General features: G+C 39.6%; 1 protein-coding gene across 1 annotated transcript in view; it reads left to right on the forward strand.

The window, feature by feature from the left end:
* The window catches only part of stk32a (serine/threonine kinase 32A), a 60,017-nt gene that overhangs the window by 21,449 nt on the left and 14,742 nt on the right, over positions 1-23,826 (forward strand). The window contains exons 6-8 of the mRNA XM_034139923.1: positions 13,717-13,754; positions 19,233-19,322; positions 21,610-21,713. Of these exons, the coding sequence (XP_033995814.1) occupies positions 13,717-13,754; positions 19,233-19,322; positions 21,610-21,713 (232 nt within the window). The remainder of the gene's footprint in view (positions 1-13,716; positions 13,755-19,232; positions 19,323-21,609; positions 21,714-23,826) is intronic.

Raw genomic sequence — 23,826 nt, forward strand, 5'->3', positions numbered from 1 at the left:
ATATTTACCTCAGTCGCAAATACAATTAAGTCTTTAGATTTGTAATCTCTGCAGATTTGTTAAAGGTCCCATGACATGGCCATTTCTACTGATCATAATTCCATTGTTGAAGTCTACTAGAATATATTTACATTGTTCAATTTTCCAAAATCACATTAATTGGTTTCTCATACAGCATCTCTGTATAGTATGTGTATTCACTCTCTGTCCTAAACGGCTTGTTGGAGCTCCTGCCCCCCCCCCTCCCTATGAGCCCACTGTGCTCTGATTGGTCAGCTCGCCCACTCTGTTCTGATGAGTCCACCACCGTTACAGCGGAAGATCAGTGATTATGTGTTACAATGGCGTTTGTTAGCAACCAGAAAATGACACCAGTAATGACAAACAGATGAGAATGCTGCGTGGGGTCTGGGTGCAGTGTGAGCTGTATTACTGGTGTCGTTTCCTGGTTGCTGCGTGGGGTCTGCGAGACAGCGAAACTCAGCCTGAGCACACACATACACTCACAGCCAGGCTGTTCGCCACACAGTTCGCCACACACTCACAGCCCGAGAAAAGATAAGGCTGAGTGAGTGTTTCTCCGCGATCCCAACTCGTCTATTACCAACGTTCAGGAAGCTCTATGCAAGTCAATAGGACTCCCTGATAGTTAAAAATCGACGCTAAAGGTCCCCCCGCTGCGTTTGATAGTGACGCCAAGGGATCCTGGTGTGTGACGAGCTCCACGGATTGGTCCATTTGGGTATGGTCACGTCACTATACCCAGGAAGAAGAAAATGGAAAAAGAAGAATCTCATGTATAAAAAGGGGAAACCCTGCTATCTTACCAGTTCTTATGCATATATATATATATCTCTCTCTCTCTCTACAAAAGGAATTCTGGAATGACATTATAATTAAAAAAATATAGACAACTGCAGGCTATAAGAGCACAATATAACTAAATTATTTTATTTTATTCTTTTCATGACCCTTTCAGTATAAGTGCATACATTTTTAGCAAATACGAGCTAAATTGTACAACCTTAGTGCTTTGCTCCTATTTATGAGGCACTGTTCTCTACTCTGTTGACTGAGCATGAGGTAAACACAGAGAGTCCTTCTCAGGTTTTGACTAATAGAAAACAAAACCGCAACAGAGAACACTAATTTATCAACACCCCCAGATAACAAATTACACCATTTAACATAGAGCAGACCACTTGCTCTTGTCCACACTCTCAACTTTAATAGGAAGAGAGAGAGAGAGAGAGAGAGAGAGAGAGAGAGAGAGAGAGAGAGAGAGAGAGAGAGAGAGAGAGAGAGAGAGAGAGAGAGAGAGAGAGAGAGAGAGAGAGAGAGAGAGAGAGAGAGAGAAATTAATAGAAGGGTTTAATAATATATTTATTTATTGAGTCCATTGAGGGATATGAATATTTAAATTATGATTTCTATGTTAGTGCTGAAGAGGACAGACTTGATGTGCAGGTGTTGGGGGCGTTTGTTTGGATGGAATCAACATCTTTTCAATCTGCATTCATTAGCTTCAAATAGGAAGTGGGGCTGAAAGTAACTCTCAGCTCATCTCTATGGAAATTGAATAAATAATTTCCTCCATCAGATGTGGACGTGCTGACTTCAGTACAGCAAGTGATGCACTTCAGAATGTGGTTGTGTATATGTGCAGTGTGCATGTGTAAATGTAGGTAAAATGCAGGATATACATGTTCTTCTACCATTGGTCTGTGATGATATTGATTATAATGAGGAGATTAATCGAGATAATGACATTAATCCTACGTGAAATGGCAACAATGTAATGATGTTGTTCAAGAGTTTGACCATGACTTAGACAGAATATGCTTGAGAGTAGTTTGTTTCAGTATGATGGCCAGATTTCCACATTATGTTATTTAAAAAAAATGTTATTAATTTGTATTTGTATGTCTTTATTCGACAGGACCTAGAAGCAGTCTGGATACAGGCTATGTTGCATTAGGCGCGTTCACACCAAGTACTTTGCCGTATTTAGTGCTGGCACTCAGTGCCCCGGCACTTATTACCCCAGGGCATTTAGTACAGATCGCGTTCACACCGGAGTACTTTTCCCTGAGGGAAGATTACGCAAATGAGCCGCTGACGTCACTTCGTCTTCTTCTGCTTTGGGTTTACTGGCAGGCCGCAAACAACTTCACGGTGTATACTGCCACCCGGAGTCCCCGGCCGGAAGTCCCCGGAGTTGTGGACTGGCTTCAGTAGAAGCTGCTGGGACTCCCAGCAGCTTCAACTGAAGCCTTCCGAGTAAATCGCCAGAACGCCGACACCTCCTCATCTCCACCGCTCCCATGTTTTATTTTGTGTTGCCATAAGTTAGTCTCTCTGCGTTTGTGCACTGGGCGAATGCTAATGCTAATAATGCTAATGCCAGGATAATAAAATGGCGGCTCTACAAAACATTTCAGAGTTGTATGGGGCGTGGTTTGCAATTCGCCCAGCCAATCAGAACTGGGGCACTTTTTTCCCCCAGGAAAGTACCATCTCTCAGCAGGCACAAAAAATGGGGGTACAAGTTCCCGAGATGAAGTGCTCTTTTTGGTGTGAACGCGACATAAGGGGTACTAACGGAAATAAACGCGAAAAGTACGGTGAAAAGTACTCTGGTGTGAACGCGGCTATTCACTGCCATCTATAAGACATTAGCATAGCATGAAGGATATTTTAGCTAGCCTGTTCTGTGATGTCATGTTTATTCACCTCGAACACAACAAAATACTTGAAATGATGATGATAATGATAAGGAAGAGGAACATTAAAATGTTGTGCACTTGTGAAGTCCATAGAAGTTGTGCTACAGAGTGCAGAGTTAATAGCATGGGGCCTATTTGTGATCCCTGCTGGATACCTTTATTAACTATTTCAGGACTTCAACTAAAACAATACAGTCTATGTTTAAATCCCACATGGGTAGAAGACAGTAGCAGAGGGAAAACATTTTTTAATTCAAGAATATTAATTCAATGTATTGTATTAGTGTTCTTACTGCTAAATTGAAATGTAGGGTTTGCGGTCCAGTCCAGGTAATGTTTACTTCCCTTTCTGTATCCATATTGGGATGCATGATAACATTACAGCTGCAGGGACAACAACAGCTGTGATTAGCTGGTCCAATTATTTTCAATAATGAGCTCCTGCATTATATGACACTGAATGGCAAATACGAGCAATCTCAAGGGCGTTGGGACAGAGCAGCAGTGAGGTTAACAGCAGTTAGGCTCATCTTGACAGAGCCTGGATGGAAAATCAAAGAGACAGCAGCGTCATCATGGGACATACAGGAGCCTCAGAACATGCAGTATGATGCAAGGTGGCTAATTTAATTACACTGTGTTATTAAGAGGGAAATGGATTTATTTTGAAGCCTACAACGTTTAATGATGTTTGCTTTTAAATAAAAAGTTCTAATCAACTATACCAAGTAGCAATAGAGAACAGCTTTTATTTTTTTGCCATTATTAGGTTTTAATGTTGATTCCAGAATATAATGGCTGTAGAATAATGAAATAATCTGTGTTTAGATTGGTTCACTATAAGTCATTTTGCTAACAGGCAACTCAACAAACGAGCTTGAGTATCCCGAGGTAGTGGACTAACTGGATTAATATTATCTTTGAAAATATCCCTGTTGGCGAAGTAGGAAACGGAGAGGAGAAGGGAGAGCGGAAATAAATGTGTCTTGTTTTACAGAGATAGTTCAGTCATTCCTAAAAAATCTGCAAATTATAGCATCTAAGAATAGGGTTCTATATATTTGGCATTGTTAAGCTTGTTTCTTGCTGTGGACAGTAGCTGGGTCATATATGTGGTTTTAGCTTAATACAGTGATGTTAAGTCAGTATTTTTAACCCTAGCTCTCTTAGGAGTATGCCTTATTGACAATAGAATGAGTCTCAATTAGATTACATCTCCAGAGACATAATGGGTCTCTCCAAACAACAGGAAAGATAAATGGCAAGTGTGTGTCAGAGAAGGTATGCGTGTGCATCTCTACATTTACCTCACCACAGCCTCTTTGACATCAACAACCATTATCTCAGGCTGAATCCCCAGGTGCATTATGTTGCCTAAAGGATTCATCATAATGGAAAGACTTGCTTGTTGTCAGCCAGCAGATGCTCTTAACAAGTCAATATCCCTTACTGTTTCATTGCAGAAACACTCTGCCCAGTAAAGTGGTTAAGGGACTAATCATTAGCTTCTTATCAAACTGACAGACATGGATGAAGATACTGCAGACAGGCCTTAGTCTACAGGTACTGTAAGATGGAAGTTAATCTTGTGAGACCAACTGTGAAACATTCACAACAGCACAAAAGTAGTAAATTGGGTGGTAGCATTATTCTTCCATCAAAGTCAAACAGCCTTGAAAACAGACTCATTCAACAACCTGAAGAAAATAGATTAAATAAAACCAACAGTTTACAAGATTGTTATGAACTGAAGCACAGGACACAGGACCCAAATGCAGGACTCGGAGACAGTTGTCCAAAAATAGAATGTAGTTTAATAACAAAAACTAAGTCTCACTTCAAATCAAAACTCACTTGACAAAAGGTATATGTCAAGTCTCACTTCAAAACAAAACTCACTTGACAAAAGGTATATTTCACAAAGTAAAGTTCAGGAGTCAAAAGGCCCAGGTTCTCACGGCATGGAACATAACGAACTGACAAGGGACAAAGAAACACAAGGGCTATTTATAGGTGAGGAGGATGGGCACAGGTGAAAACTATCAGGGCAGGGCCAAGCAATCTCAAGGGCGGGAAACACACAAAGGCAGGAAGTGTGGGATCTGGAATGAGAGGGAAGGATTACTTTCAAAATAAAAACAGGAAGTGACAAGATCAAAACACAAGAGTAAAAACCATAACTTAACCTAACATAACTGTCGAGCCACAACAAAGATAGTGCTTCAGCTACTTGGATGCGATGCAAAGTGTGCTTTCATAATTTTTTTGTGAATTATTATTACAGCTTAATCTATAGTAGGCACTTGGTAAATATAGAAATATATGGGCATACTTTGTGACACATTTTTTAAGATTTGTATCTGCAGCTGGAACAAATGAGCTCGGGACTGAGTGCTACTGGAAGTTGAAAAGTATTGAGAGACGGACTAGCACATTGTTGGTTTCATTCGTTTCATGGAAATTGTCCAATGTATTTATTCAGTTTCCTGAAGCGTACTGAGACCCAGCTGTTGCAGCAGCACGCCTATTTCAGCCAAGGAGGATTCTCTACTGCAAGCTATGATCTCTTATCTCTATCTCTCACACACACACACGCACACACACTCACAGTACTCACGGTGCTTATTCCTCATAATCTCTCTCGTTATCACTCCCACATTTTTCCCATTTGTCCTTTTTTCTCTACGTACTATAATTTCATTTCTTCACAATGCTCTTCTCTCTCATCCTTATTGCTTGGTCTCGGTTGTGCAGAATCTTTCTATGTCTCCGAGGGAGTGGCACAAAGCGTAGCTGTGCTTCAAATAATTTATTTGCTCCTTCATCCCCTTCTCCTCTAGCAGCCTTTTGCCAGGCAGCCAAAAGGGAATATATTCTTAATTCACCTATCTGGATAATTGAAGGTGAAAGAGAAACAAAAAAATAGTCTCAGTGGGTCTTGTCATGGATGGTTCTTAAAATGAAGAGATAATATACAACACTGCAGATTGCAGGGAGGCAGACTCCGTCATTACTCTTCCTCTCCATCAGCTGCTGGGAAAGGCGAGCGTTTGTCATGTCTTCAAGTGAAGTATTCTTTATTCATGGAGTGTGTTAATGTTTTATTTCCCAGCAGAAGAAGAAAAATATGAACAAAGAGGGAGGGAGAGTAGAGAGAATTTATACACTTATATTTCATAAATGCAGATTAAGTTGCCAGCTGATGCCAGCTCACTGATTTCCACAACAAAATGGTGAATTAAGCATTATCGTTGTGAACAATCTCCCTCGGCTCACCCCAGCAGATTAGTGATGGGAGGAGGTCTGAGCTCTGAACATAGAGAGAATGTTTACTCGCTAGTCTGTAACAAAAAGATCGCTAATTGCCTGCTTGTGTATCTAACTCACGTGTCTGCCTGCAGGAGAAAGAAGGAGAGGGTTTTTGGCTGCCATCATTGTATCTCAGCAGTCAGAAAGACAGACATGCAGACAGACAGGAGGATCTACCGGCAGATATACCGAGTCAAAGAGCGAGGAGAAAGCTGACATTCTTTGTAACACTCCCCGAGTGTTTCTGACTCTGTGAATTATTAATCACTGGTAATTGTGATGTAAGTTTTGGCCTTGGCTTTTTAGCGCCGACTGGCTGCTTTCAGTGTCTGCTCGGCGCTCTCCCGCCTCCCAAAAATCAGCTCCAAATTAGACTGGGGACCAGACGCACTCAGTATATGTTAATGAATAAGGGATGAACATCTCTCAGCTCAGGAGTTTCTACTGTCATCCACGCACACACACAATATTTACCGAAGTGCGTAAACAGGGTGACAGACATGCACGCGTACACCTGTGTTCTCACTCTTGTCAAAGCTGCTTTTCTGTAACAGCGAGAAGAAAGGGTGAGCGGGACAAGCAGCAGTTAGCCTCTGTGGGTCTAGTTGAGTTTTCAATTCACGTTCAAAGGCAGCGGCTGTCTGACTCGCTATTCAATGGCTGGTGGGCGTGGGTACTTAGAACTGAGGGATTCTGTAACTGTGTTTATCTGTGAGTGTGTATTTGCACAAACTGTGTGTGTGTGTGTGTGTGTGTGTGTGTGTGTGTGTGTGTGTGTGTGTGTGTGTGTGTGTGTGTGTGTGTGTGTGTGTGTGTGTGTGTGTGTGTGTGTGTGTGTGTGTGTGTGTGTGTGTGTGTGTGTGTGTGTGTGGGGGGCTTGTTGCTTGTTTTGAGTAGTCTATGTAGCTGCTGTGGGCTTTCTAGGGCTTCCAGAGCTCCTCCACTCTTTATTGTTACCAAGAGGGAGAGGCACAATCTCAAACAGCTCTCCATTTTATTGTGGAGTGGAGAAGAGGGCTACTAAAGCAGCAGAGCCATAATAGAGTTTCTGATTAAACTGCCAGCAATCTACGGCCAGAAAAACAGGACAACAATTTCACAGCAGCTATGGATTAAAAAGTAAAAATCAACTAATTTAATATTTTACATTGTCTGAGAACTTTACATTAATATTTCATTTTGCCCCAGGACAGAAAACAGGAAAATGGCAGAAGTAATGTAACAAGGGGGCTGTGCAACACACCTTAGTTCTTCTGGTACAGTTTGAAATGTGTCCGTAGCACATGGCTTAAAAAAAAGATAAGCTAGAACAAATATTCGATACATTAAAGTGTCTTCTACTAGATGCATCTGTTTGATAGCTGGTTCATTGTTTAAGTCATAATTGTAAACAAAACTGCCTTCTAATTTATTTATCTTTCACTTTTTTTAATGATTTATTTTCTGGGTTTTAAACTGTGATATGGGTTAGAGAAAATTATGAGGAAACATTAAAAACAAAAATATTTTATTTTTAACATTTTACAGACACAGCTATTATTTTATGAATAGAAAAACATTCAGCAATAATGGATTATAAAAAAAAAGGTTGCAGCTCTATTATCAAGTTACAATGCCAACATCAAATGTCTGCTAGAAACTGTAATCTTGTTTAAATAATGTTTTCATCAGCTTGTGTATTTAATTTAATTATCTTGTGTGGCTGCCTGTTGACAGTATGAGAACTTATTTACTTTACACGTGTGTGTGTGTGTGTGTGTGTGTGTGTGTGTGTGTGTGTGTGTGTGTGTGTGTGTGTGTGTGTGTGTGTGTGTGTGTGTGTGTGTGTGTGTGTGTGTGTGTGTGTGTGTGTGTTCTTATTTTAACTCTGCATGCGAGTGTGGACATGTGTATGCTTCCTTCATCTCTCAGTGTGTGGTTGCCTGACCTGTGTGTGTGTGTAAGCCTCCGTTCTCAGGTGTTTTGGCCCGCTCCAGTATCAGTGCACTATCATATGACCAGGTACAGGCTTCAGTTACTCCTGCACCTCTCATAGAAGGCTGTAATGAGGCCATTAGATCCTGCTAATAGCTTGTAGGGTCAGTCAACCGAGAGAAAAGCCGAGGGGATCAGCTTGCATCCAGCTCTCCTGTCCTTTCGTCTCACTCAGAACAGCCCAAAATGTTTACCTGCATTACTTCCTTTTCTGTTTTGCTCACTTTATTCCTTTAGCTCAGTTTGCTTTTTTAAGTCTCTTCCTCTTTCTTTTAATTTACCTCAGCGCTCTATATCTCACTCCTCTTAACTTTTAATCTAATTTGTCTCATTGACTCTCCATTTGATTCTCTCAGTTCATCAGTACAGAAAGGTATTAAACACTGTTTTCTATAAAATGTTCCTTCTAGTGCCATTAGCTCCTAATGTATTCCTATATCCTTTTAACTCTTACTCAATAAATGTTGAGTATAGATGTCTACATTATTTAGTCTACCTGTTCCCTCTTAGTTTGGCCATAAACATAAAATGTTATTACTTTCTGTTTATCTTCAAAAATGTTATACTTTTTTATTACCTGTTTTTCTTCTATTTTTCTCACCAAGTGATTCATACAAAGCTGTCAATTTCAATGTAAAGAGCAGTGTAAATTATAACAGTTTCTCCTTATTTTGAGATGTAATGTCTTATAAACAGTAAATCTGACTGCAAGATGGGCACATAAAAGTGGAACAATTTCGTGTAGCATTGCAGTGACAGAATACAAATTGCTGTCATGATTTGGTGGTTGTCAGAACCCGAGCAGGATCTCAGTTTAGAAGCTGAATTCGAGTATCTCCCCAAATAGTTTTTTCCATCACATTTCATCTCATACAACTCTGTGACAGTGTTATCTAGACGCCATTTTGTTGTGTCACCTCTGAAAGCATCCCGTTCCAAGTGGTAAATGCTTGCAGATGGTTGAGGTGTCACCTCGCCAAGCAGGCCGTCTCCACACAGCTCCGTGTGACCGGGGCGGCCACACACCCATCTGTTTCTCTCACTTATAGAAGCTGCAGAGCACTTATACCGGCTAATAAACACAGGGCATAACTGCCAGCTGAAATGAGCAGGTGACAGCTTTAAGTACTCTTCTCTTCGCTTTAGTAAAGAAAGTCTATTTCCAATTCACACTGCATTTAACAACTTCGTTCTATCAATGGGAAAATGGATCAATGGAATTCCTTTCTAAGAAACCTTCTCAAAAGTGTTTATAATGTTTATTTATGAGTCATCAAAATGATTGCACGGGTCAACCAAAGACTTTTGTCTTTTAAAGAACAAAAACACATTAGCCAGACAACATCATTACAGAGCTGTCTGTATACTTCTCACTGTGTCTTTCTTTTTTGGGTATAAAGACTTATTTTGCTGGATAATTACCTCCTAATATAATTTAATTCATAGATCATTAAACTGAGAAACTTAGTATTGATTGTGACTGTAAGAATAAGCCACACACATATAAGGATTATAAAATATTGACTTTTTTTATGCAAAACCGCTACACATTTTAAATCCAAGGCTTCTTAGACTATTCATTCGTTTTTTTCAGTGATGTTTTTAATGAATCTCATTTTCGTATTGTGTGCATCTTGTTAAACATTTTTCATCCCTTTGTAGTTTGCCAATAATTGCATTTTCAGGCAGCTTTGTTCTGTGTTTACTCAGAGACAAGTGAAACATTTCATTGAAAAGCCATGTTTGTTTAGAAAGCTGTAGGAGGCTTATGCCACGAGCCCTGATGAGAGGCTGACACGATTTTGATCAACCCTCATTTCCTAGAATCTCAATGGATAATGAAAGTGTAAAATTAGTAGAAACAATAGCCCCACACTTGTACAATTTAGCAGAAACAACAAATATTAAATTGAAATGTGCTCAACATTCACTTTTTCAGTTTACTGCAGAGTCACTTTCCCAGTCTTAAGTGTTAATCTGAAGACACCAGGAGGTCATGATTATGTGATCAAGAGCTGTAGCTGACAGTGTTGAACCACACTGAATTTTTAATGCAAATGCAGATGTCTTGCACTCAGACACATCTGCTTTCGTGACATGTTCCATCTGTCTCACCCTTGGTGGTGTAAGCTAGTGTTTCAAACTAGTATGGCTATACCCATTTCTTTAAAGGGGTAAGGAGTGTTTTGGTATTAATCTCCACTGTCAGGAGACCCGGTCAGTGGTCATCATCATCATCATCATCATCATCATCATCATCATCATCATCATCATCATCATCATCATCATCATCATCTACCTCAGCAGCGTGGCTTTTACAACTCGCCACCTCCTAATGAGGCTTTCTGCTTTGCTTTATCTCTACAGCCAGTTGTCTCCTCTTGTCCTGTGGCTTGACAATGGCAGCATGGCCTTTAGCTAGAAAAGATGCCTCCTTGTTCTGCTTTTTTAGCTGTGACACGTGCCCCTCCTCTCTCCCCTAGTGCCAGCCTTTGACGCAAATGTCAGCTAATTAAGGGTTACATGGTCGACCTTTCTCCCCACCACCTGGGCCACCCGCGCATTCAACCCGCCAAAGCTGCCCAGAGCCAAGCGCCATGCTACAGGTTGTCTCCATGAGTGTGTTGCTGAAACACACCTGTGCACACACAGACACAAAACGCAGGTTGGCCTTTGATATGCTAAATGCTGCTGGGCTCCTACAGGGCAGTGGACTCAATTAGAGGAGACACCTGCTGTCTAACACTGAGGATGTACAAAGAAATACCCTAACACCGCAAGCAGGTTTTAAAAAATATGTAATTTTCACTTAATCAGTCTCTCATTCAAACCAGAGCTGGTGATTGTAATAACAGTGGAAAGGCAAACATAAATCGTTTTGACGAGTCTGAATTTGTTTGTTTGTTTTTTAATGTCATGTAAATCTACTGATGTCTGACTCAAGCCTGGTGTCCTTGAGGAGAGCATATTGATTTATATTTTGCATGTTAATGAATACTTTTAAAAGCCCATTTTGTTACCTTTGTATCTGCATTACGCATTATTTTGTTTACTGAAATCCCCTGCTGGCCTGATTACAATTTCAGTCATATTTTAAACATGATCTTGAAAAAAAGCACATTAACTTCACTCACTGCTAATGTATTAACAATTTAAACTGTCATCGTTCGTTAATGTTGATGTCAATTTAAAAATAAGCACTGCATTTGACCATCATGCACAAGTGGAACATCTGAGAGGGGCTCTGAATATTAAATATTGTCTCTCCAGTTCAAAGCATCTTTACATCTGTGGGGTCACGTTCCAGAGAAGCTAGAACAAAAAGGAGCGAAAACCACACCGAGCCTTTCAACTACTGAAGGATGAAAGAACTCTTAAATACAAATCTTTGAAAATATAATAAATATCAGAGTCTGACAGTCTCTAAAACTTGAATTGTGTGGTAAAGGCATGTCTGTGTGTGTCAGTGGGCAGTGGTGGAGACTAAAAAGGTGAAATGTTAAAATAACTGCAAGTGCGTATGTTATAAGGAATAACCCGAGTGGCAAAGACAGTGTTAGGTCATACAAGAAAGAGAACGTTTCAAGGGCAGATAAAGATCAGCGGAAATAAGAAGAAAGAAGAGAATAATTTAGCTTTGAATTAAAAATGAACAGCCAGGAGGGATGTCACTGAGCTCTGAACTGTTCTTCGTATCAGCTGATCAGGTCAGCTGGGACCTTTGTATTATCACTGGTGCCTTTATGACACTTTGTAACAATTTGGGAATCCACAGAATGTGTGGCTTTGACATCTGTTGAGAAAATGTATTGTCTCTATTATTCACTTTTTATGGTTCCGCTACAAAGCAGATAAATCAATAGACTATCCCTAGTGCATTCGTTTTATGAGAAGATTCAGAAAGGAGGGAATTGAACAACAATCCACAAATGTGTCATCAAAACAACAAACAAAGACATCCAGAAGTAGCTGGATGGAAAATGGAAAAAGGAATGCAGTAAATCAAACACGAACTGGGCTATGACGATTTCAAAAAGACTGTGTAAATGTTTGTAAGGAAACTAAATGTCATTTTATTGAAAATGTAATCCATTAATCCTACACTGTTTCCAATAAGGAACAAGTAAGTAGTTACTGAAGTCTTAAAACCAGAGCAAATACATATTCAAGTGTACAGCTGGTTTTCTGCTTCCAAAAACAACTTGGAAAAAAACAACTTGGAGTGAATGGTTTGGTTCCGGATGCCATTTGGATTTGATGTGTACAAATCTAAAGAAAGAAGATAGGTGCAGACAAAACATCTGTTTAAAAACGGAGAAAAACTGGAAAAAAAAGATGACGCAGAAGCGGTGCCCTCAGTAAGAGCTTCAGTCTACACCTGCTCCTCTTCTCATGTTTCTAATCCACTCCCACAGCCTAACCTGCTGCCCTATCTCTTTTTCCATTTGTTTTCCCCACCTGGTGAAGGAGTGCAGCAGAGTACCATTTAATGGTTCGATCTACTGTATTATGTCCATTTTTGTGTTTTCCTGAAGTGAAATGAATGAGTCAGCCTACTTGTACATTCACCTCCGGGAAGCTTTTGAATTTGATGATCTGAGCACGTAGTTCTTTCGGTAAGACTTTTGACACACAGGAGGAGTTTTGTTTACTTCAGCAGTATAAAAAGTGGTTTGTTAAGAACAAGTAGAAGAAGAACTAGGAAACTGATATGAGCAATGTAACCTCCAGGGAAGGACAGAAAAAGATGAGGGTGCCACCTGGAGAAACTCAAGCGTCATCAGTGGTAAATGAGACATGAAGTACCACCCACAGGGTTTGAGTCACAGGTGGACTGAGCGCTGCTGAAACAATATGTGCTTATCATTATAGATTTTACCACAAGCCAAAATGAAGGATCTTGAAGATTACTACTCTAAAGCACATTTCCCATAATGAATCTCATGGGACCAGATGTGAGATGATTTGATGAGACTTGTGTTACTAATGGCGTCATTTCAGTCTGTCACCACTGGCAGAATTTTCATATATTTAGTTGCCGTGTTAAATAATTCCTCTGGCTGTCTTATGGTGTCGCTAAACATTTGCATACTTAAACAAATAAGCAGGCATGTATAATAAATGTCAGTGCATTCAACTTATCCAAAAACAACTTGTATGAATGTTTTATGATGTGTCATGTCATGCTTATATTTAGGCAACTAAAACCTTGCATTTTCTACCTACTTTAACTAAAAGGGATGGTCTACAATGTCAAAGTAATTATGTAACAAAGATAACCAATCTTCCACGCCCACAGGAACAGCATTGTACTGTTACCTCATACTAAATAGTTTATAATCCATTTTGAGTCATGAGAAAAAGCCGTAAAGACCAAACTGGGCTTCTTTGCATTGGATTACCAAGGTTTAAGCTTGATACATATCAAGAATGCTTAGGTATTAACTAATTATACTAGACTGGCTTTTTTCATATTCTTACTTTACACATTTTAACTGCTGTAGCCTTAAGACTCTGGCACGGACTGTATTCTACTAAAAGCAATGTGCAAATCCCAGTACTGCTTGTTCTCCAAACAATATGAATAAGAATTTCAAATATCTGTTCATGAATGACAAATACAATCTGATTCTGGTTTTACTTTCTACATAAAACCACAAATATACAGGGAAACATACTAATCCAACTGAACTGTTTTCCCTTTCAGAGACATCAAACCTGACAACATACTCTTGGATGAACATGGTAAGATCCCTTCTCTAATTGTATTTTCAATTCACTCATGTTGGGATCAGGTTTGGAATTTAAAGACTGTGACAATAAGATTTGTTTGAGTTTTGGTACCTGATGGTTGACATATCATGATACCATTTGACTGACACACAGAGACCTGACTTGCTTTTCTAAATTCAAGACTGAACATCTCCTGACTAAGGATTTTATTGAACCTCCAACCCATGGGATCACTTCTGCAAACATCAAAAAGAGATGCAATGCTCAGAGGCAGGTTACACAGATAGGGCTTGCAGCATAAAAAATACCTTATACCGTATTTTAAGAATTGCAACATTGAAAAGAAGTCGACTTTTTTCTGCCCACACTGCCAGTCTGCATTGGGTTGAAGCACTGTGACATTAACATGGTGTTCTTTCCCACTGAAATATTGGATGAAATAAGACAGAGTGATGTAACAGTGTGTGAGAAGGACGGCATGATATTAATGATGTCTGCTTCTCTGCTGTGAGTTAAAATCATGCTCTGAATGATTGATTAGGTTTCATCAGAGGCTTTCATGTCAGTTACAGTATCAAACCAGCAGACAAATGCACATTACCACACATACAATGACCAACACGACAGAGAGAACAGTGTGCAATACAACTACTTTGAAACTGTCCTTGTGGCTTTTACTTAGAGGGAAATCCTTCACATACTTGTTGTTTAAAAGTAGTCTAAGCTGACTGCCTGGCAACCTCACAGAGACAAAAACACTCTAGGAAGTTCCTGCACATAGGAAATATTCTGGCGTGCAGGGGTATTATTTATATTATATCGTTCACGGACAAATTCATATCGTTATAATGGCTTTATTCCAACTTGTTTATGTAGTAACGTCATACCGTGGCAAAACTGTTACTGGCTTAGTGAGCTTTATAGGTGATGGTAGGTGGATTTTGTTACCTTTGTACAGAAATATAAATGTCCCCGTGTTTCTGGTCTTTTTTCACCAAGCTAAGCCGCTGTATATTACTGTAGTATAGATATGAGAGTGGTGGTTAATCTTATCATGTAACGCTTCGCAAGAAAGCAGAAACCTTATTTCACAAAAAAGCCAACTTTTCCCATCACTACACACTTTACTAGGAACATAATGAACGAAGTTCATACATATAACAAAGCATTGCCTGATATTCATGATAATCAGTTGGGCTACAATGGATAGAAAAGCTCATGGACCATCTCTGTTGTCCTGTAAGTAGGTACTTTATTACAGCACTGGCACTGGCACCAGGAAGCCGACTCCACACTTCTAATAAAGTATAGTGTCAGCTTGACAGCACACTTCCAATAGCCCCGTTATACCCTCTCTGCCCAGATAAGATAGGTTCTAAGCCCTCTTTTCTCTGAAAAAACAGAATCTAGTCAGAACCAGATAGCAACAAATCTCAAAATGAAGACATGAAAAGGTTATCTAAACCTGTAACTGAACATTCACTTGAGTTGAAAGGTTGGAACGCCCTGCTTCATAAAACAGATGGTTAAACAGTGATTCAGCAATTTATGCTGACATATACGGTATTTCATAAATGTTATAACACAAGACTAAACCTTGAATTAACTCTCCATCTGCTGAATACAGACATTCGAAGTGAAAGACTCTTTGAGAATTAACTTTAAAGTTTAAATTACATAGGTGCACATTAAACTAGAAGGGTGTGCTACAGCTTCTGAACAACAGCTGTGCTCTTCCGGCAATGAAATAAAGAATTGAAGACATTTGTCAAAAGTCAAAAAGAGTAATTGAGTATTACCGAAAAGGTCTCAAATCTATATTTACTCCGACAAGAGAGTCTAGGTTACAGTATGTTCCGCGCTTTCCTGAAAATGTTGCAACATGATCACGTTGTGTAGTACATTTATTTATGAGCTGTTGAAATTCTAATGCATAAACAATGTTGTGATATTTAGCATTCAGATATTTGTTTGTTAGAACTTAACCGTTTTGGCCTGACCTTGAAAGAACAACCCAAGACCAAAAGTTTTCAGAAATGTTTTACATACACACAAACACACTCACTAAAGTCCTGAGACCTTGGAGGTTACTGGGCAGCTGCTAAGGGGATATGTGGGATGGCAGGCCTGCTGTCGCTACAAAATGGAAGCAGACAAAAGAGCGACAGACGGAGAGAGAGGAAGAGAGGGCTGAGATGCAAAACAGAGCGAGAATAACAGGGAGGGCCACGAGGACATGACAAGAAAGAGGAAAGTGATGAGCAAACATTTCTGGAAAAAACAGATTTGACAAAGGAGGGAGAACAGGGTAGACACAGAGAGAATGAGATATGAGCGATAAAGAGGGAGAAGATGGAGAAAGGCAGCCTTGTCATCCTGATTTCCACAGGACAACAGACGCTCACCTTAGCTTTATCGCTCTCTCTCTCTCTCTCTCTCTCTCTCTCTGCATGCTTGCCTGTCCTTGCAAACTAAATAAACAGTTATTTCCTCATCATGCATTCTACTCGCACTTTTTCATCCTATGCAGATATTTAGTTTACCTCACCACTTAAGGCTAAAACAACGGGGGGAGGTTGCTTTTGCAAACCATGTCAATTTTGCAACCTGGAAATTGATCCGTTGCTCAGGCGTTCCTCTGGGAGCTGCTTTATGGAGACAAAAACAATTTGCTCACGCACGTGCAATGTTGCTTTGTTAAATGTTATGGCCCCACATTGCTGAGAGAAGCTCCAAGAGGCTGTTTGTTATCCACTGTGAGCCTGTACGTATGCTTTAAAAGCATGCGGTACATTAAGTCGATATTGTAAGTAAAACCACAGCTCTGTCCTTTACTCTCTAACTGATGAACTGCAGTGTTAGTGCATATGTTTGGCTCATACACACTCATGGGAAAAGTCTTAAAAATACGGAGTATAGCTTTTAACAACAAAAACAACAATTTGAAATTCATAGGAACAATACATGCAGGCTAACACGGTGTTAACAATGCATTGGAGAGTTCTGTGGCTTCATTTCATCCTGCTTCATATAACACGCCAATGTAGTTTTAGTCATGTTACATAAAGCTTCTGTATTCCTGTTCAAAAGTCTTAAAATACTCATGTATGTAACACATTTGTCCTGAGTTGTGCGGGTGTTTTGAGATAGTGACAAGATAATTAAAAATAGAAGAGACATGCAGTAGCGTGACATAACCTAAGGATCAAACCCCTGACAGTTGTGTACGTAATTCCAGTAGAACACATTAGATAACTCAGTCACCAGGGAACCTGCTGTACCATCGCTCAGCCATCACACACCAATCTCACACGCAGGGAACAGTTTGACTGCAGACAAGCAGGGGTTAATTTCATTTACTGACTAAAGGTTTTAAATCAAAACCTTTAGTTGGAATTTGAGAGAATAGTACCACTCTGACCTACATGTGTTATTTGACACATTTCAATGTGATGCTATCATTTAGAGCACACACATAGTGAATGGTCTCCATAAAAAGAGTCAAATAGAAGCTTGGATTTAAAAAAATAAAATGCAACAAAGAACTGTAATTAAGGCTTAAAAACATTAATATCATTCAAAAGCAGATAATCCAGTCATATTCAGGCACTCTAAAACACCGCTTTGACCCAAAATAACATGTTTATATCCTAAACGGTAAAAGGAACAAGACAAAAAAACAAAAACCGCAGAAGACATTTTCAGCCTATAGCCTTCATTTAAATATTTGACGTCACAAAGGCTGACAGTGGCAGATGGTCACTCTATAGTGAGAATTGGTACTTTAAAATCAAAGCACTCTCCCTGTCCTCCACTTTGATTCAATGACAATGGGTCCCACCAGTCAGGAAGCAATGTCTAAACAGCCATTTACTGTAGCCAACAAGTATTCTGAGAACGCCACTGTGATTTACATTTTCCATATTGCAGATTTGAAAACTGTGTCATAGCTCATCTCTTAATCTCTCTCTTACTAATTCCATCTCTCTGACTCGCAATGTGTGTCCTGTTACAACCGTATATGCCCTCTCTTAAACTACACTACAAATACACTCACTCTTATTCTTACTATTGGAAATGAACAATTCATTATTCAAGAGCAAACCCAGGAGTCTGAAAGCCTTGTATTGATCACCAGAGGCTGTATGTCTAGTTACAGTGCACCAGGTAAAACGTTTAAGCATTTTATTTTACTACTTGATACTTCTGGCCCAGCAGCCTATGGTTTCTCATTTCCTCCTGCTGACTACCGTGTAAAACTCCTGTCCTAAATCTGTCTTCTCCAAATCTCAGAAAAAAAGAAAAAAAGGAAGATAAGTATGCAACAGAGACAGGAGACATTATTAAATATGAGAAAATAAATTCTTCTCTTACTCAAGCTTCACTTAAAGTCGGACGCTTCAGCCCTGCTGCACCTTTGTCACAGTCATCGGGCTGCATTAACAATGGTCCCCTCAAAGCACCCCCCCTCTCACTGCACGGCTACACCCATACACCACAGCTTTGAGTAATGCATGCAGGCGTATTTCAAACGGTAAAGGACACAGAGGGGTAGAGGGGCATGACCATAAAGTAACAGGCATGAGATGTAGGGTTTATGGATGGAAAAGAAAATTAAAACACGAAGCTAGAGGGAATATGTGGGAGGCCACAAGGAATAGTGAAACGGTGGAATATAAAAGACATAAAGAAAAGGTTTGATAATGGAGAGTTAGGAACCATTGAATGAGGGAAAGGGAGATTTGTGTTCTCTTATCTGTAGAGATTGTGGCCAGCTTGTCTCTGCTTAATAGTCACACAGTTATTTGTGTTTGTTTCTGCCTTTAAAAAAAAAGTGTACAGTATGTCTGTTCAGCCTATATGTGTGGACTTACCACACGTTCCTGTGGTTAGTGGGGACATCCTTTCATCCAAACAATCACTCTGCGGCAAAAACTCAGTATGAAGCACACACACTCTCTCAAACCCCCACACACACACATACATTGAGCTCATTAATGTGTGCTCAGTGTGCATGCAGAAGACCATATTGCAGCACGGCGAGACACAGGTCAATGGTTTGACTTTGAAACCACAGAGGGTTCCTGCTTAAACACCTTTTCAGCTCCGTCACAACATAATCAACAACACACATTTTATTCCATATATAATAAATAAATAAATCTACAGATGATTTGCCTTTGATGCCCTTTAATGATATCAGTGTGGCAGCGTCATGATTGCAGGTGAGCTTTAGGCAAACGTGTTATTTGAATGGATTACGTTTTGTTGTAAAATCCTATGATCCTGATTTTTGCATCTCTAACGCTCACATAAGCAGCCTAAAGTCTGGCTATGTGTGAGCTGGGGTTGAATTGACTGTAATTACAAAGTAAAAAGCGTAAACTTCATACTGATGGTGTTCGTAGAGCTCTGTGATCTGTGACACTTTAGGATTTAGTGAGAATGGTCTGTGTTCTTTTGAGTTAATATCGTCCCTCTGTTCTACAGGGCACGTCCATCTGACAGACTTCAACATCGCAGCCATCGTAAAAGAAGACCTGAAAGCGACGTCCATTGCTGGGACCAAGCCATACATGGGTAAGAAAACACATTATTTAAAACAGAAGCTAAAGGAAACAGTTTGAAACGATGTGCTGTACAGAAATGAAGGGACGTAACAAGATAAACTCCACAGAGGATGCTTATGTTTCCAATGACAACGAGGAGACTAACTTTGTTAAGCCCAGCTTCCTTTCACTGGAGGAAGCATCCTCCTTTTGCTGTTTTGAGACTTTTTACTGTTCATTCATCACTTGATGTGAGGGGCCAACACTAAGAACAGATTCAGGTTATGATTATGTCTACAGTTTCAAATACAAAATGATTGATTCAAGAGTCATTTAAAAATAATGAAGGAATGAATGATGGATTGACAGACACATAAGAAATACTTTTGAGCTTTAAGAAGAAAAGTAGAAAATGCTCCTGTTCAATGCAGTCACTTGGCATGATATATTTTTTCCGTTTAAAAACCATAAAGCCAAGTTCACAGAGTTTGACTTTTGTCAATATTTGCCGCCCCATTGCCAGGAACAAGACACAGCTACAAATAAGTGGCTGGTTATTGACCAAAAATGCTAGTACTTTGTTGTGAGGCACAAAGTGAAGGTTGAAGGCTTAGGGAGCTTAATGAATAAATAATGCTTAGGAGGCCTTTTATGTTACAATTATTAGCTTGGATAAAGATAATATTGATACATTCCCCTTTTGTATGTGCCTTTCTTCTGTTCCCAAATAGAGTATACATCTTTGTTGAACTTGAATGCATGAGTCGGAAACCTTAGGGTAGTGTTAACATTTTAGATATTGCCTTTAGAAACCAACATTTTCAGCAACGCTGCATCGCCCTCTTCATGACTCTTAAATACAGAAGTGATGTTGATGTGGATTCAGCTCCTCAGAGATCAGATAGGAGCTTAACAGGATTTCAGGGGGAAATGAATGACGAGACAGCGCGGGCGTGTGTGTGCATGCGCCTGTTGTTAAGTGTGCGCTCATGATAGAAAATGACTTTGTAACTAAGTGTGATTTCAGGCAAATACTCTGTAGTCTAATAGATAATTTATGGGTACACTTGGAAGAAGGAAATCATGACTCTTTCAGAAGCTTCAGTGAATAAACTAAACTTGTTCCTCTTCAGCAAGGGAACAAAGCAAACCTGATGGCAGAAAAGAGGGTGTGTGTGTGTGTGTGTGTGTGTGTGTGTGTGTGTGTGTGTGTGTGTGTGTGTGTGTGTGTGTGTGTGTGTGTGTGTGTGTGTGTGTGTGTGTGTGTGTGTGTGTGTGTGTGTGTGTGTGTGTGTGTGTGTGTGTTCCTGAGTATGTATGCTTTCTCTCAGTTAAGATTGTTGACAGTGTAATGCAGATAAAGAAGAAGTGATGTGTGATGAAAATTCATCTTGGCCATTTAAAACCAGATTACAGTTGAACCACCTTTTCCCTATAATAGATTATTCATTTCCTCAGGAGGTAGAAAAACCTAACCAGCCAATGTAAAGGTGTTGATAGCTCCTCAATAACAGAAAAACTTGTCTCATCAATGATTCATAAAAAATTCATTATAATTCTACATTGGCTCAGATAAGATACTGATTATCAATACCTGCCTGTGGCAAAAAGGGAGAAATGTATGTTATTTTTATTTCAGATGTTTCCTATTCTGTGTAATAGTTTGCCGTCAGCTTTTCAGAAGAAGCTGAAGTTACAACAGGTCTTACATATTCTGTACAGCTCGTGCTATAAACCCAATACATGCAACTTGTTATTTAAATGTCACAGCAACTTTACACATCAGTCTTGTGTATGAATAAACACCCAAATATCTTTGTACATAAACGATTATCTGACTGGGTTTGGCCTGGTAACACTTCTGTAACACTTCCAACATCCAAAGTACTCCCAAGCTATTATTTCAGCCTTAATCTATGGCAATTGCATCTGATGATAAACCTGATGAGAACATTCATGAGGGCATTCACTGTGAGAAGAGGGAATGAGTGTCCAGCGCAGTAATGATGGTCATTAATTAAGACTTCTTCAACTGCAAAGCAGGTTTTAAAGTCTATCACTATTCAACTCCTTCTGCAACAGTTCTGCTACAGTATGCCTGAATACAGACATTATGGAACATTTATGTAAGAAGGACTGTGTCTGAATTACAAAGAGACAAGACTTTAAAAGAGGGGTGAAGCCAGCTATGTTATGTATTCCATGTCTGAAAGGGCTATAGTTAAAATACACTCTCCCTGAGTAAAGCCCCTTAAAACAAACACACACTAAGAAATATACTATCATTTAACTTTCTGGTATATATTTTTTTCCATCAGCTCCTGAGCTGTTCCAAACCTTCGAGGGGTCCCATCCCGGCTACTCCTTCTCGGTCGACTGGTGGTCGCTGGGCGTCACAGCTTATGAGCTACTAAGAGGACAGGTAACTAACGCCATTTCGTCATATGAACGTCATCAACACTTCCACTTTAAAGGTCACCTATTATGCAAAATCCACTTTCTCATGTCTTTTATACATACACATGTGTCCCCTCTGTGTAAAGAGATTCTGAAAGTTTCAGGAAAAAATATTCGCTCACTTTTTGTCCTGATCCATTTATATAAAAACCTGTCTGAAAATGAGCTGATCAGATTTTGGCCACTTTATGATGTCATAATGATTTTTTTGCTTGTGTAACCATTAGCCAATAACCAACCAAGGTAACACCCGCCCACCTTATCACCTGAATCTCCTCCTAGAGCACCATTGTGTATTTTTAACCAAATATCTCTCAGAGGGGCGTGGGGAGTGGCTCCTTATTTTCATCTAAAGTAACAGACAGAGAATCAGCACTTTTGAAACAGGGCTGAAACAGAGGGGTTTATGGGATGCTACAATGCATGATCTGTTTGGTATTTCGAGCAAAACACTTCAGAGACATGTTTGTATATATCTGAGAACTATAATAATGAAAAACAGTATAATAGGGGACCTTTAAATTCTCTGGCGAATGAGCAGCTGTATTCACACATGGGCTCGATCGATTACACAGACTTGGTACTTGGAAGTTAGTTCGGTTACATCCGCTAAACATCAGTGTTCAACTGATTTTTGACGTTTGCTTTCCCACATTCTGATAATGTCTAGATCATTTCAAGGTTGGAGTGTGTTAATGAAAGGAGCTTAAGAGACACACCCAGAGGCCCTGTTCTGATTTGGCATGAACATGCATCCTTTTTTAAGAGATCACAAGCTTTCAGTTCAAAGTAAAAGTGTGAATGCACCCAAGAGACCCCGTTTTGGGGTGGTCTAGGCAGCATAGGGCGACACTCTTAAAGCAGTGTCTAGTAAATGTGTCCTCGGCCACATTAAAGGGTTTCCTACTCAACTGATGTTCTAGGCATGGGAAAAACTAAACGACAACTCCCTGGCTTTGTCCATGACGTCGGGAGGGGTAGAATATTCTTCTGTTCATTTTTTTTTTGAAAGAAAAGTCTTTTTGATGTATTTCTTATGTCACATAAACCACCAAGATCTTTGGTTTCATTACAAAATGTACCCAAATATCCAAACTTACCAAACACATATCGTTGTCCAGTGAAGAAAAGAACGCCTTATCGACACACAGACAAACACTGTATATAATGTTTAGTTTATGTGGGAACTATCACATGAAATGGAAACAAATTCTATTGCTAGTTGTCAACTGACATACTTCCGAGTTGTCCACTTTTGACCACATCACAAAAGACTGATATTAATGCTAGGTCTGAATAAGGCCAGAGTAATATCCTGTTGTTTATATCGCAATTCACTTCAGCATGGCCTTGCACACTTTACTGCAGTGAATAATACATGACACCTAAAATAGTGTTATTGATTCGCGAGTCATTTGCCTGAGCCTTGACAAAATAAAGCAGGGGTGACGTTTTAATTGAATTTTAAGTTCAAGCTAACCTTACTGTGGAGGATAATGTTCAAATGTTTAGTCATGGTGAGAGACAATTCGGTTCAGGAGAATAAGAAAATAGAGCTAGCCACATAATTGGAATTGATTTTTTAAAAGTATTATTTATTTATTTCATGCTGGTGCCATTTGAAGAAGTTCAATTCTGATGTCATGAAAATAAACACAGGGTATAATGCTTCCACTCAATACCCCAGCTATATCTGGCAGAGTCTTAGACAACAGTCTGTATATTTAGGACTCAACTTAGGCTGCAGCTCCAGAATGTTCTCTCATGTTTCAGGATGGTGATTACTCAAACTACAGTACCCTCTGTCTACACTGACAAGGACCCAGAACACCTGAAACTGATCTGGAGCTATCATCAAGTGATCCTAAAATCAATTCTCCTATTGCAACATTGAAGTGCTCTCACTTTCAACCTCATCCATAAAACCGTTGACAGTTATTTTACCCAAAGACTTTCTGTCTGTCTTTCTAATATACATTCTGTCCTTTCTGTTATATCTTACTCCCACTGAAAAGGCTTTATTTGAGCAAAAACCTTCCAATGAACAGCTTATGTTCTGTCCTCTTTCTAACCTCAAA

This window comes from Trematomus bernacchii, unplaced genomic scaffold (genome assembly GCF_902827165.1).
Source record: "Trematomus bernacchii unplaced genomic scaffold, fTreBer1.1, whole genome shotgun sequence".
NCBI lineage: Eukaryota > Metazoa > Chordata > Actinopteri > Perciformes > Nototheniidae > Trematomus > Trematomus bernacchii.